The sequence below is a fragment of the Ixodes scapularis genome, unplaced genomic scaffold (assembly GCF_016920785.2).
Source record: "Ixodes scapularis isolate PalLabHiFi unplaced genomic scaffold, ASM1692078v2 PGA_scaffold10__122_contigs__length_95168666, whole genome shotgun sequence".
Classification (NCBI taxonomy): domain Eukaryota; kingdom Metazoa; phylum Arthropoda; class Arachnida; order Ixodida; family Ixodidae; genus Ixodes; species Ixodes scapularis.
In genome coordinates, this window is record NW_024609836.1 from 21,622,619 (window position 1) to 21,636,709 (window position 14,091).

The 14,091-nt window shown below is 46.0% G+C and overlaps 1 protein-coding gene and 1 pseudogene across 1 annotated transcript; one reads left to right on the forward strand and one right to left on the reverse strand.

The window, feature by feature from the left end:
- Nucleotides 1–2,478: 2,478 nt before the first annotated feature.
- LOC115308695 lies at nt 2,479–3,095 on the reverse strand (annotated as a pseudogene).
- Nucleotides 3,096–13,358: 10,263 nt separating this feature from the next.
- LOC120850347 lies at nt 13,359–14,050 on the forward strand. Its single transcript, XM_040222817.1, has 2 exons — nt 13,359–13,492; nt 13,767–14,050. The coding sequence occupies exons 1-2, from the start codon at nt 13,375–13,377 to the stop codon at nt 13,967–13,969; spliced, it is 321 nt and encodes a 106-aa protein (XP_040078751.1). The 5' UTR covers nt 13,359–13,374; the 3' UTR covers nt 13,970–14,050.
- Nucleotides 14,051–14,091: the final 41 nt, after the last annotated feature.

Sequence of the window (14,091 nt, forward strand, 5' to 3'; positions counted from 1 at the left end):
GCGAGAACTCATCCGCTCGCGACCACGTGCTGGCGGGCGCCGCGCAAACAATATGGTAGAAGTAGGAAAGTCTCATCCGGGTCCGGCCACACCCGTCCGGCCCTGTCCCCCTCCCCCTCCGGCTTCTGGCGGCTGTTCGCGGTAGCAGAGAGAGCCGACGGTTTTGTGGATCTAGGATAGATGGCGCCACTAAAATTCCGTATAGTAAAAGTTTTGTCGATGATACCAGATTTTTGACGCATTTATATGCATTTTGGAAGTACAACATTTATAGAAAAGTTACCTTTTATCGAGCAGGTATTCGCACAACTTGCTATCTTTCTACAAGACTCCCCATTGACGTCACGCCGCGTGTTTCTCATGGCCGCCGCTCGCGGCTGCAGGTCGGGGAATACGTATTCTAACGTGGCGGAATCGCAACATTTCGACGAAAGGAGGTCTGTTTTCTGTCATTTGTGGCAAGGTGAACAATATCAAAAGCAGAAGATGCCAATTCTTTCAACGTTAAAATCGTTGCACAGCTCCTTTAATATTAATGTAATAGAAGGTTGTTTCTCGTGCACCAACGACTTCGGTTTTGGAATAATACCCTGGAACAGTAACAGAATGCATCTCGCCCCTCTTTTCACTATTTGTCTCGTGCCCTTAACCCTCACTGGGTGACATCCCCTTTAGATGAGAGAATACGACTGCTAGCATATGGTCTATAACGTGCATCATGTAGTAGTAATAACACTAACGCATCCTGGTTTGATGCTCATAAAAATTAACGGGGGTGGTAATCGGACCTAGGATCTCTGGGCTTTGTGACTCGAGCTTTCGCTTTACATGCTTTGTGCTGTGACATGCTATGCTCCATTTCACGATAACTTGGCGAATTATGGAGGCTGCGGCCCCCGTGATCCAATAAGAGCGTCGGAGCAAGTCACATGATAAGACTCCATGGTTGAGGCCTCCGAGGCGTCGTTTTTGGGGGCACCAAGGTGTCGCCAAAGAGTTGTTCAATGTTTCATTTCTTTCTTTTTTGTGCTAACTGAACTTGAGTGATTCCATCTTTATCGAGAATAAATATAAACAAAATAATGAAAAAAAATATTGACAAATTTTAATGATATTAAAATGATGACGAAAAAGTAATGCGACATTTGTATTCACTTCGTTTTTTTTTTCTTCTTGTAGCGCCGTGGTCGTTGGTGATTGCAGCCGTGTAATCAACCGCTTGCAGGGCAACTATGGTCGAAAACGAAACCAAAATAAATTACTGGTACCGCTTTAGTGGCACAACTCTTGGCCTGCAGACAACAGCCAGTTCCTTGGTGCAGTGACACACACGCTTCCGCTATGTGGTTTTATGTGCCTCGCTCCGACGCTCTTGTTGGGTCGCGGAGGCGGTAAGCTCCACAGTTCGCCAAGTTACTATGAAACAGAGTAGCGCGCTTGGTCATTGTTCCCCCCTAGTGCCTGCCATGATTGTCCTTAATCACATTTGGCTGTGATCCGCAAGTGGCATACGAGTTTAGACTAGATATATCAAAGCATTCAATGTCTTCATTTCATTATTTCATGTGTGTGGTCTTTGGTCTCAATGTCTAATGGGCTGTGCATTTTTTGTATGATTATACATCTTGCCAGTGTGTTTTAGGGGTGCAACAATTATTATGACTATTGCTGCTTTTTACAGTGTCGATCTAAAACACTATCTTCCTTATGCAGTTCGGGCTATTGCTGCCTCATAGTTAGTGTGTTGAGTTGGGTCATATTGTGCATTAATTTTTACTTAAATCTGCTATGTGGGAAGTACATGAATAGATATCGTCAATTATCTGCTGTGCATCACTGCTCACATTTATGATTCTAGCAACTTTGTACGTTATCTAGAACTTGCTCTTTGGCTTTAGTTTAGTATGCAGTTTGGGCGATTACTGCCTCGGAGTTTTTGTGTTCAGCTGGGTTATGTCCGGAGTTTCCTTATTTGAAAAAACTCTCATGCACCAATCTTTGGTGTTTGAATATATTGCTTGGGAAGTGCATGAGTAGCTAGTGTGAATTCTCTGTTGTGCATCAATAGCGAGATTAAAGTTTGAATAAGCCAACGAAATTTTGGCTACCCCGGGTCTTTTTCCCTGCAAAGTCGATTGTAATGTTAATGACTTTGACACGCTACCTCAACAAATCATGTGTTAATACAAGTTGGAGCTAGAGAATCCTTTTGTTGTTTTTTTTTTTTTTTACTCTGAACAGTTTAAGAAGTATTTAGCTCTGCTTGTTTATGTTTATAGGCAAATGGTTTTCTATTTATTGTAATAAGCTGTACAAATGTAAACCCCCACACACTGTGTCCTGTTTTTCTGCAGTAAACACCATTCTCAAAGACACGGGAGTGGCTACAAAAACACTGCCCCTGACAAGCATATTTATTTTACTCTAAAAAGAGCCATTGTGACTTGGAGAAGCCTCGGGCTTCATGCAGGCGCTCCTTCACTCCAACCTACGCAGCTTCTTTTTCAGTCCGGGACCGTCCTCCACCACATAAAACCCTTTGCAGAACTTCTTGAAGGAGACGTACTGGCCGCGAGCTATCAGGGCTCTTCGACGCCTCACACAGCCCGTTACCACTTCTGGGAAGAGGGCGTGCTTGGCGAAGTAGATAAGCCCTGGCAGCAGTGCTCCATCAACGAACTTCTTGTCGAAGGCGATGGTCTCGACGTGCGTTGAGTTGGCAACAGTCGTGTTGTTAGTCCAAAAAACAAAATCGCACCACTGGTGTCCGGTCACTGCCATCTGCCACCTGGTAGAAGTAGGCGTGAGTCTTCTTAAGTCGTACCAAGCCATCCACAACTTCGCAGCAGAACTTCTTGTCCTTGCATGCCTCCATTGGTGTTAGCCCAATCTTCGAAGCCGGACACTTCACCTCCAAAAGGCCAGGCCTCTTCGTTGTCCTTCATCACGATGCGGTCGGGCGATGCTTCAATGAAGCTGCACTCTGGGTGAATGTGCAGCCCAGTCTCGCGGATCTCGACGGGAGTGTCGAATGCTGCCATGAGTGATGCATAGGCTGCGACGGCGGCACCCTCTTGCGTCCTCCTATAGCGCATGGCCTCAGTTGAGGCATCTGGGCTCGGGTACAAAATACCCTTGACCAGGTACTCGGGCTTGACACACTTGATAACAGCAGAGAAGACTGATGCTGTAATCCTGCCCTGCCGCTCTTTGTGCCACCTTGGATTATTGGCTTGACCGATGGTGGACCGGGTCACTTCTTCCCTCTCTTCCTCCGTCAATGTTGGAAGGGACTTCATGTGTTTTTCAACAACGTCCCGGGCATTCTTACTCCACAAACCTTCATCATCTTGGATGGGGAGCACTGGTGCCGCTTGTCCAAGTTGCTGCACACCACTGTACAGAAGCCACTGGAGGCCCGGTGTAGACACACCGAGGGCATCTCGCAGTTGCTGAATCTCCTCAGCCGAAGCAACACCAACATTCTCACAAGGGTCAAAAGAGCGTCGTTTCTTCTGCTTCACCGGCCTGTTGATCAAGTACTTGCGGAACGTGATGTCTGCAAGTGGCACCAGGGGAGCAGGCTTCCTGGCTGCAAAGAGAAGTTTTGTCAGTTCAGTTCTAAAATAAGCCACATCTAGGTTTTCCATCTTGTAATCATGTTAATAGCTTATCATCCACGCTGCTTTATGTAGAAAATGAAGAGTTTCACTTTCATGAATTCATGAAAACTAACACAAAAAGCATTGGCTGTTTGGTTTCACATTTATCTAGCAATGAACGTGAGCTTGGCTAAATAATTAAGACAGCTTGGACGTTGGTGTTATTCTCCAATATATTAGGTACGAAGTAATAACATATTTCTGAGCAAAAGATTCCTATGGAGCCTCCTTAAAGGGGTACTCCACCGATTTTTTGAGCTTCTCAACTAACTATATTTTCTGACTCCCCGGCCTTTACTCTCTCCGGTATGCTATTTAGAATCGCGAAATTCATAATAGTTAGTGCGAAATCGGCAAATGAAAATGATGCAAAAACCAACATTCAAATATACGCGCGCTTTTCAGGGCCGTGACGTCAGTGGCAGGCAGGCTTGCCAGTCGAGCAAGCAGCCAAAACATAGAATATGCCAATCATTTGTTCCGTGCTGGAGCGCGGGTACTGCAGCGAGCTTCCCAAGCATTCATTTGACACCATGAAACTGCTTCGAATCAGTTTAAAACGAAATTTACAGCCCAAAGAGTGAACCCCTGCCTTCCACTGACGTCACTTTTTCATTGTTGCCAGTAGAGACTTCGAGCTTGAAAAACACGGTGAGGACCAAAACTGTAAATTCAATAACTTCGCGAAAAAACAATATTCTGACCTAATATTTGGGATACTATTTTCGCGATGTTTGTTGGTTAGTTTAGCAAAATTTCAAGCAAATCGGAGACAATGAAAAAATCGGTGGAGTAGCCCTTTAAGGGCCGTAGAGTACACACCTTCAGCAGGCACAATCCAGGTGCAGGGTATGTCGGCGCAGCTCGTCGAGCAGGCGTTGCAGCTCTCTTCAGCATAGAGCAGCAGTGCTGCAATATGTTGGCAGGACTGGCTTTTCCTGGAAAATCGAGGCAGTCAACCAAGACCAAATTAGCGGGATTATAACTGCACGCGTAACAGCTCTTGATTGCCTTCGTTGTACACAGGCTGTCGGTGCATGATGGAGACACGCATCTTTTACACTACCTAAGCCAAGGAGCAAGCACTGCGGCATGAGCGATAAACCACGTGAGGTTGCTACTATACTCTTTTTCACCTTGTGTTGTACCGCAGGAAAGGCTATACGCGCGAGCTCCTTGCTCTATGGCACATCTCGGCGGCACAAGCTCGCGTGCACCAAGGGCAGCTGCTAACGCTATGAGCTCGCGCTTCTAGCCTTCGCTGCGGCACAGCATAAGGTGAAACGGAGTATAGCACGATGGGCTTTGTCTTGGCCAATGTAACTCGCGTGTATTCGATGAAATGAACCTGGACGAACCGGGTATCGCTCCCAGGTTTCAAGGAGTGACCGATCTCGCTGCTTACGCGTAGGGGATAGCGTGAGCGGAACGCAATTAGCCTTGCTTATAATAGGTTTGCGCATGACTTTGAATGCATGTATAAGCAAAATATCGCTCACCCAGCAACACAGCTGCAAGTGCCGCCGATGACGCTCCCGGTGCCTCTGGCGAACCACGCCGAGACGGTGTACGGCGCCTTCTTCATTGACGGCAGGCAGACGCCCCGGACGAGACCGATCCGGGAATCGTCCGATGTGTTTCATCGGACGTTCCGGACGTACCCTCCTTCTTTGAAGGCCCATCCCCGGTGAGCTTGTCGGAGCGAGTCCGTCTTGCGGTGAAGGAACCGCCACGCTTCATCTTGCGAGAGGCTGGCGAACGGCGGAGCGTTCTCAGTCCAGCCGTCGGGTGGGAACGGGAACGGGATGCTGCCGTCCTCGGCCATCCTCAACAGTTGCCGAAAGGTAGCCGAGCTACGAATACTAGGCGGAAAAGCGGCGTGCAAGAACACTGGACCTGCTCGCAACGTGTACAATTCAAGCCTAATGGCGGGCGTGTTTTCATACGAAGAACGCCTCGAACCCAGTTTTCGCTAGTTCGGACGTCTCCCAACAGGTAGCGCCACTTCTGCGGAAAGAGGTGGATTCAGTAAGGGTTTCCTTATTTCGACATCAATTAGAATGTGTTAAATTCAACATTTATTGGACCCTAGGAGACATATGAAAAATACAATGTATGCCATTCTATGACATAAATAATGCTATCTGCAAACATGTAATGAAAAATATCGCATAATGCACTTTCACTCTGCGGCAAAAAAGCAAATGTTTCGGTAGAAGACGCTATCCTCTTCCACATATCGAAGGAAAATTATAAAGTTCTGGAAGACGACTATGGAAGAGGAACTCGTACAGCTAAATTCTAAGCATGCCTCGCCTTCAGGAGGTAAGCATAAGTCATCACAGAAAGTGCTCAACATTTAAAGAAGGAAAAATAAAACACGCCTTCATAAAACCTTCTATCATTCGTTCTGGAAGCAAACTAAAAATGAACCTGATAATACTGGCGAAAAAACTGCATTATAAACTTTTAAAACGGCTCAAAAAACATCTCTTTGCCCCATACCTGTCTGCAGACTTTGTTCAAAATTTTGATTACGACGGTCCTTGGAGTTGTGTCGCTCAAGCCAAGGGAAAGCCTCCCCAGAACAACCAGGGTGTTGGAGGCCTTGCATTCGTACTGGATGCTGAGCAGCCAATATGCTGCCAACAACATGCACAGCCCCTCTTCTGCATTAAAAACGGGGAACAAGCGCTCACGATCCACAAGGTGAAGAAAGACTGCATCGTCCAGTTCCTGCTTGGTGTAGAGGACACATGGTGTCGGTGGGATGTTCTCGCCCTGCGTTAGGTAAAAATATAAAGCACAATATATTTTAATGTAGAAGGCCAAAACATGTTTGCTCTCATCAACTGCTATTATTCGCTGCCATTAAGGCCATGAGCATCAGCTTCCACATAGACATACAGTGCTTATGTTTAAACACGTAACCGGCGTCTGCAGCAATGTAAAACGAATGAGGAATTACAATCGGGGCAACATCACGACATGAAAGTATTGCTATATAATATTAGCGACACTTTTGAGTATCTCTATTTCTGTATCAAGATGCATTTGCGAAATCTATTTGTGTTTCAGTAGTGAAATACTTTTGTGATGCATCATGATACGCTGCTAGACTTATGTATCTTGTTACATTTATGGTTGGAAATGAACTGACAGGTTTGGAGGTAAAAACAAAATAGAAGCCACGCCAAAAATCCGACGCATCACTGGTTCGTTTTCGCAATGAGAGTGGTTTTTTGCTTTGCTTTCACATTTCGCTTTTACAGCGGCCGGTTTTCTTTCTGCAGACAGCAGCCTTACTGTGTACATTTGAGGTTACTGTTTGGGTAAGAGGATGCACAGCTGAGAAACAATATTCCCAAAAGAGTCAGAAGACAAAAATCCTGGACGTCTGGGTAGACACACTTTTCCAGGCGGTGTCATCGGTCGCCAGCGTTCATTGGGTGCGATAATGGGTTCTTAACGCTATCAGCAAACGTAGCCAAGGGAAAGCAAGTTTTAAAAGAAAAGGAACAAACACAGAGAAAAGGTGGGGAGCTCAGGTGCTACAATCTATGTCTGCCACGGATGCACCCTTCTCCACCACGCCACTCTGCATTATAAACCGTATAGGGCCGCCGACTGACCATAACAGTACATGCTAATATTTGTCCCTTGGCCAATGTTAATTTTTTGCCTCCTCTTCTACACTGAAAAACCCAAAGATGAAGGTTACAGAAAACAACGAACATAATGTATCTCATGTAGCTGTAGAAATTAACTTTCACGAGCTACATTTTATGTCTAGTCGCTGGCCATACCAGCTCCCCCGTCGAACACCAACCGGAGCAGCGAAAATTCAGCACGCAGCGCGTCGAGCCTAGTGAGGTTGACGGTTGTGGTTATCAACGGTGGAGGGGGGGGGGGGGGGGGGGGGGGGGAGGGGGGTTGCACATAAAAAGGTGCTCGTGATAATATATTTCTACAGCTATCTATGAGACATTGTTGAGTTTGAACCTCGCTGCGCCCCTAGAATTCGTGACAGACGAAACGTGTTCTGACAAAATATAAAACGAGCTGTCTAGGTCAAGAGAAGAGCAATCTCGGAGGCCCTAAAGGTAACCTGCGGCTGTTGGATGACTTTCCGTTAACGGACCCAGAATTCGCGAGCATAGAGAGAGGTGCAGAAGCTTTGTGATATTGAACTGAAAAGTTAATAAGCTCAAATCATTATTCAGTTTAAGCCCAAAATCTATGATTCGCACATGCCTATTATTTTAAGCATGAAGCCAAAGGCGAACAAGGTAGTAGTCTGTTGATTTATTGCCGAATAGAATACACTTTCAGTATCAAACTGGATCGTTTGCTTATGTTTTAAAGGTTGCGATAAAAATGCAATACTTTATTGGGTGAAAAGCAAGCCATTGTAAGAATTATGTGCATGATTATATTCTAGAAGTCGTTTTACATGCATACACAGCACACTATTTGAAAGCTAAGAGAATTTTAAAAAAGGCCGTGAGAATTACGTTGATGCCTTTTTCACTGCGTGTTCGTGGGACTCGGCGGACATTAGTAAAGGGAATAATTGTCACAGTATGTTGACTAATTGACCATAATCTGTTAGCTTTATAATTAATGGCTTTATGGACCATGTTGCAACTGCAGTGTTAAAAGCCAGTCAATATGAAAGGCTATACCGATTTAAAGCAATCACGACAAGCCAAGCGGCTTTGAGGTAGTGATTGTCAAACGTTTGCATTTTTAATGTCGGGTGCAAACACCACGCTCAGCTTGAGCTCAAGAATTCGTGTCGTTGATGAGTGACATAGTCGTACCGGGTATGTCGTCACTATCTCGACAGTGTGTCCTTAGTGGAAGCATCGGCGTCATACTTCCAGGATAGTGAAGGTGCGTCCGAAGCAACCACGTCCGCACGACATCCTGAGGCCTTCTGAGCGCAAGATTTTGTTATTGGGCGACAAAAAGGCAGATGTTTAGGATTGAATATCTCAAAATTGTTGCCATTCACAGATTTGTGTCAATGGGGCTAGTCTTTAATATTCACTGCCTTTGAAACTAGAGTTAAGAAATATCCCACAAAACCACTATTAAAAATGTTATTAAAATTTTGGTTAAATAGTTTTAAATAACATACTGCGAAGAATTTTCCCCTTATGTAATACCCTCAGAGCCCCACAAACATACGGTGAAGGCGGCATCCAGGTAACATTCACGCCGTTTTTTTATGTTTTGTTTGAATTGAAGTAGAAAGCTTTGTATATGTGTATATAAAAGGTTTTATAAATTCCGGGTGCATGTGCATGCAGCCGTGCACCATCCAACTGTAGAGGTCCACTTTTTCGTTAAGAAACACTGGAACAAAGTGGACAAGGCCAGTTTTACATAAACCCCCAGCAGAGCATGTGCCATAGACCGCTAGAAATGATTGCTTACCTCATAGAACACTCTGCGTGGCTTGAAGAGAGCGACTTGCAGTGTTTGACGGTTGGTCTACCCGCTTGGTGCAGCTGGGACCTACAAGAAAGTCAATGCAGCGTTCCATATACCAGAAAGTAACAAAGACAAGGCCAGTTTTACATAAACCCCCAGCACGGCATGTACCAAGGACCGCCAGAAATGACTGCTCACCTCATACACTGTAAACGAAAAGTAGCCCGGATGGGGGTTTTAAAGAATAAGATACCGATTAAACTCCCAAGCCTAAAGCATTCACACCCGCACATGGGAGTATAAAAACTAGACACCACCACTTTACTCTGGTCGCTAAGAGACGAGGTATAAAAGCGACAACACCTGATTTTACTCCCATTTTAAACTGGAGTTCTTGAATGACAACCCTCCGCAAGACGAAATTGGAGTTGAAAATACTCCCATCCGTCCACCCGTCTGCGGGAGATCGGCCGCCATTGACACAGCCGGCGTTTCCCCCGTTCCGCTCAGTCCCGGCTCTGGCACCAACGGGTTTCCCGTCGTGGAAGAGGACGTTATAATGGGTCCAAGACGTTTTGGGGCTTGTTTTTGTCCAAAATCCCGACGCTCTCGAACAACAAATATTACACTAGTGAAAAACTAATCACAAAATACGAACTTTTCGCTCAATCTGGCGAATACTCAAAAGTTGAGGGTGCTATGGGGAAGCAGAAGACAATCCAGCTCTTTTCGGGCAGACTCAAGTATAGTGCAACCATTGTGTGTTGTTTAAAGGCCCTTTCACACGATGCATTTTTCTGGCGCATCTTGACTCGCGAAACGAGTTTCGTGAAATGAATGCGCCGTCTGAACAGGACCGAAAAATGTGCGTCTGCATCTTCCTGGGTTTTCACGAAAAACACAGCCAACGGCCTCTCGAGAAAGCTTTCACGCGATCTCAAAAGGATAAGCGAGCCGTTGGCGGGGCCCAGTGGCGGATTAAGAGGGAGGGGGGGGGGGGGGGGCGGTCTGTCCAGATGTTCTGACTTCCTCTTGATTTGTGCATGTGTAAAAATTTAGGGCGGGAAAACAAAGGGAAAGGGTGGGGGGGGGGGGGGGGTTCAAAAGACATCTGATACGCTAACCTCCCCTCTCTGGAAATACCTGCGTCGGTACCTGGCGGGGCCAGATTTCTTCCCGATTCCAAGCCACAGCAGAAAAAAAGTAAATAAACACGGCGCGATCCACGGATGGATACGTAGGTTGCGTTTTCTTGGTCCATACGAGTTCGGGTGCGCACAGGTCGGTGGTGCGTGGCAGCTTCAGTGGCGCGTGGCAGCTTTCTCAATTTTTGTGCACTCGTAGCGACGAGCGCGAACATTGCACGCCGCCGCCGAGAATGCCGTCTATTCGCGTCGTCAAGGAGCCCGGAGAGCGCTGCCCGACGGCGGTGACTACCCAGAAGCCCACGCGCGAGCACCCCATTCGGGAATTCGGGGCAGCTGGGGTCAGTGTGGTGCTCGAGGCGCTCACTTCTGCGATTTGAATCTGCCGTTCTTGCCGCGTGTCTTCTGCTGTACACGTTTTTCCCTGCTGGTGTGCATTTTTAACGTTCGTGCGCTCGACTGGGCGATTGTGCGCGTGGACGTGAACTGCTCCGAGGATGCGCTACCGCCGTTAGGCCTATCTGTCTTACGAGCCCGGGCCCATAGGCCTAACAGGCGGTGGTGCTGGTGGTGTGCCGGCACAAGCGGGAATCTCCATGACGCGCCAAAGGTAGAGTTAATTAGAATTAACGATGACCTCATGTGTGTGCTATATTTTATCATGTGCTAGTCGTACGTTACGGCAGCCGTTCCCGGTCGAAACAAGCGCCATCGAATGTACGGGAACGGAATTCGGGGCAGCTGGGGCCAGTGTGGTGCTCGAGGCGCTCATTTCTGCGAACTGAACCCGCCGTTCTTGCGGCGTGTCGTCTGCTGTCCACGTTTTCCCGTGCTGGTGTGCATATTTAACGTTCGTGCGCTTACTGAGCGACTGTGGACGTGGACTGCTCCGAGGATGTGCTACCGCCGATAGGCCTATCCGTCTAGCGAGCTCGGGCCCATAGGTCTAACAGCCGGTGGTGGTGGTGGTGAGGAGCCGGCACAAGCAGGAATCTCCATGACGCGCCAAAGGTACACACTAAAAGTTTTTACACCCTTAAGGGTGTACACCAGTTTGTCCCAGGGCTAACACCCTTAGGGTGTTCAGGCAAACACCCTTTATAATGGGTGCTTGCCAAACACCCCTGGTAGAGGGTGCTTGCCGTAAAATGGGCGCCCCCTGGGGTGGCCCAGTGGATGCTGGGCCACCCCAGCCAATCCAGTGCCGGGAGAGTATCATGCAACGTTTTGGTTATGTGGAGTTCAAGCTCACATGACACTCTGCCGATGCTGGATTGGCCGGTAGCGTCTGCCGCACTCGGACGAAAGCTGAAATGAAGGCCCTAGTAAAAATTTTATAGGCATGTGTCCAATACACATATCAGAAATTCTAAATTGTACGAAAATCATATAAAGTATTGGATATTCTTATCATGATTCTCAGCTTATCATGTTTACTAAACACATTTACTTTTTTTCACCTGGGGGGGTATTGCCAAATCACATACAAGGCACATGATAAAGAAAGAACGAGTCACATTGAACGCAACTCACTTCATGAAGTAATACAAAAGAGCTACTTGCAAGCCACATCATAAGCCTGAGGGCAACTGGTAGTGCTTCCGGTGCCGCCCTTTCTCGAACTTCAAGTGAGCAAGCAGTGGCCCCAAGCATCGTACTGCACGGCTAAATCATAGTTATAAACATAATGGGCTTTTACAAATGAAGCATGTGGAGCTTTCCTGTTTGGAGATCAAGTGCCAAGTTTTGTCTCAGAGGATTGCAGGAAACACGCTTCACTCATCTCCTTAAGCATATCTATTTACTAATTGGAAGCATGGCGGTCTAGCCCTTGACTGAACCACAGCAGTATTTCAGTAAGTGAAGCTCATTATGACATCAATTAGAATGTGTAAAATTGAACATTTATTGTGCCCTAAAAGACAAACGAAAAAAAAAATACAATGTATGCCATTCCTTGACATAAACAATGCTATCTGCCAACATGTAATGAAAAATATCACAGAAATCTCAAGTACAAAGAAAATTATAAAGTTTTGGAAAGTGACTAGGAATGAGGAACCCCCGTACAGATAAATTATACCTCACCTACAGGAGGTCGGCATAAGTTATACATTTAAAGACAGAAAAAGAAAACATGCCTCCATAAAACATTCTATCATTTGTTCTGTAAGCAAAATAAAAATTAACCTGATAATACTGTCGCGAAAAGTGCAATATCCACATAGAGGGTGTTTCACGAAAAGTGGACAAATTCGATATTGCGAAAACTATGGGTCGCAACAAAAAAAAGGCTTGTGTCATTCTGGTCCTGGACGAGGAGCCTAGTTAGGAAAATGATTAAAGTCCGGGATAATTAGATTGTTAATTATTTTTGAGTAACTAACTTTTTAATATTGTGTTTTAGGTTATGGTTTTAATTAGAAAATTGCTCAGCATCATTGAAAAACACTAGATCAACATATTGCACAACAACAGAAGGCGTGCACAGCATTTTACGGCTTTCTGAAAAACAGTACAAATTCGACGGGTTTTTAAGTTTCGTTTTGCAATTGGAGCACATCTCGGCCCCGATTGCACCGCGCCCCATGGAGAAATGGCGCAAGCAACCTCTGCTGCGATGTCCTTGCGCAACGCAGCAGAGGCTGGTTGCACCATTTCTCCACGGGGCATGGTGCCGTCGAGGTCGAGATGCGCTCCAATAGCAAACCGAAACTTAAAAACCTATCCCATTTGTGAGGTTTTTCAGAAAGTCGTAAGATGCTGCACGTGCCTTCTATTGTTGTGTAATATGTTGATCTAGTGTTTTTCAATGATGCTGAGCAATTTTCTAATTGAAACCATAACCTAAAACACAATACTAAAAAGTCAGTTACTCAAAAATAATTAACAATCTAATTATCCCGGACTTCAAAAGTTTTCCTAAATAGGCCTCGAGCCCAGGGCCAAAACGACACAAGCCTTCGAGCAGTTTTTGCAATATTGAATTTGTCCACCTTTCGTGAAACACCCTGTATAACCTCCTGAGACCCTGCGTCCACCAGTGTAAACATTGGGTTTTGAATTGTAAGAAGAAGAAAAAAAAAAAAAACTTCGTTGCACACAGAAAAGGACGCCTGTCCACCGTCATGGACGTAGTCTGTGCTGCCATCTGGAGGAGTGTTGAGCAAACAGCACTGAAAACTTGTTGCTTGCTGTTAAAAATGGCGACCTGCAGCACTCGCATGTTCTACGGGCGACGCCAAGGTATGTAATCAGTTTATGTGATTTACACAAACGGAGGCTGTGTTAATTTATATTTCTAGAGTTCTTGAAAGTTCACAGATGGTCACTAATGCTTAATATTTTCAACAGTATTAGCAAGGGTTATAGTAGTCCCTTGTCAAATTGTCTACGTGGGTGGACGCTGGGACCCAAAACTTATGACACGAATTTCGCGATGATCATGTTTTGCTCGCACCAATCTGAAACACTCGCGAAGTGAAAACAATTGGTTTGATTGATTGTGCTCGATTTTCAGGACTAACAAGTCAGGCTGATGCCATTTTAGAAAGTTTGTGCGGTGCCACAGGTTCCGCGCAAGAGAGTCAAGCCACTGCCGAACTCGCCAGTCCAGACGGCGCAGGCACTTCACGTGCCAAAGAAAGAAGACGTCAAGAATGCTACACAGTGCAGGAACCCTGGCTCCTCAAAGAAAACTCAGCACCATTGCACGTCCTGTGAAATCTACCTCTGCACTGAAACTGACTGGCACTGCTTCTTTGATTTTCGTACCAATAAATGAGCCTCATTTCTCTGCCGGTATCACTCCAGTTTTGCTATTCTTCCCAAAACCTATTTTGTAA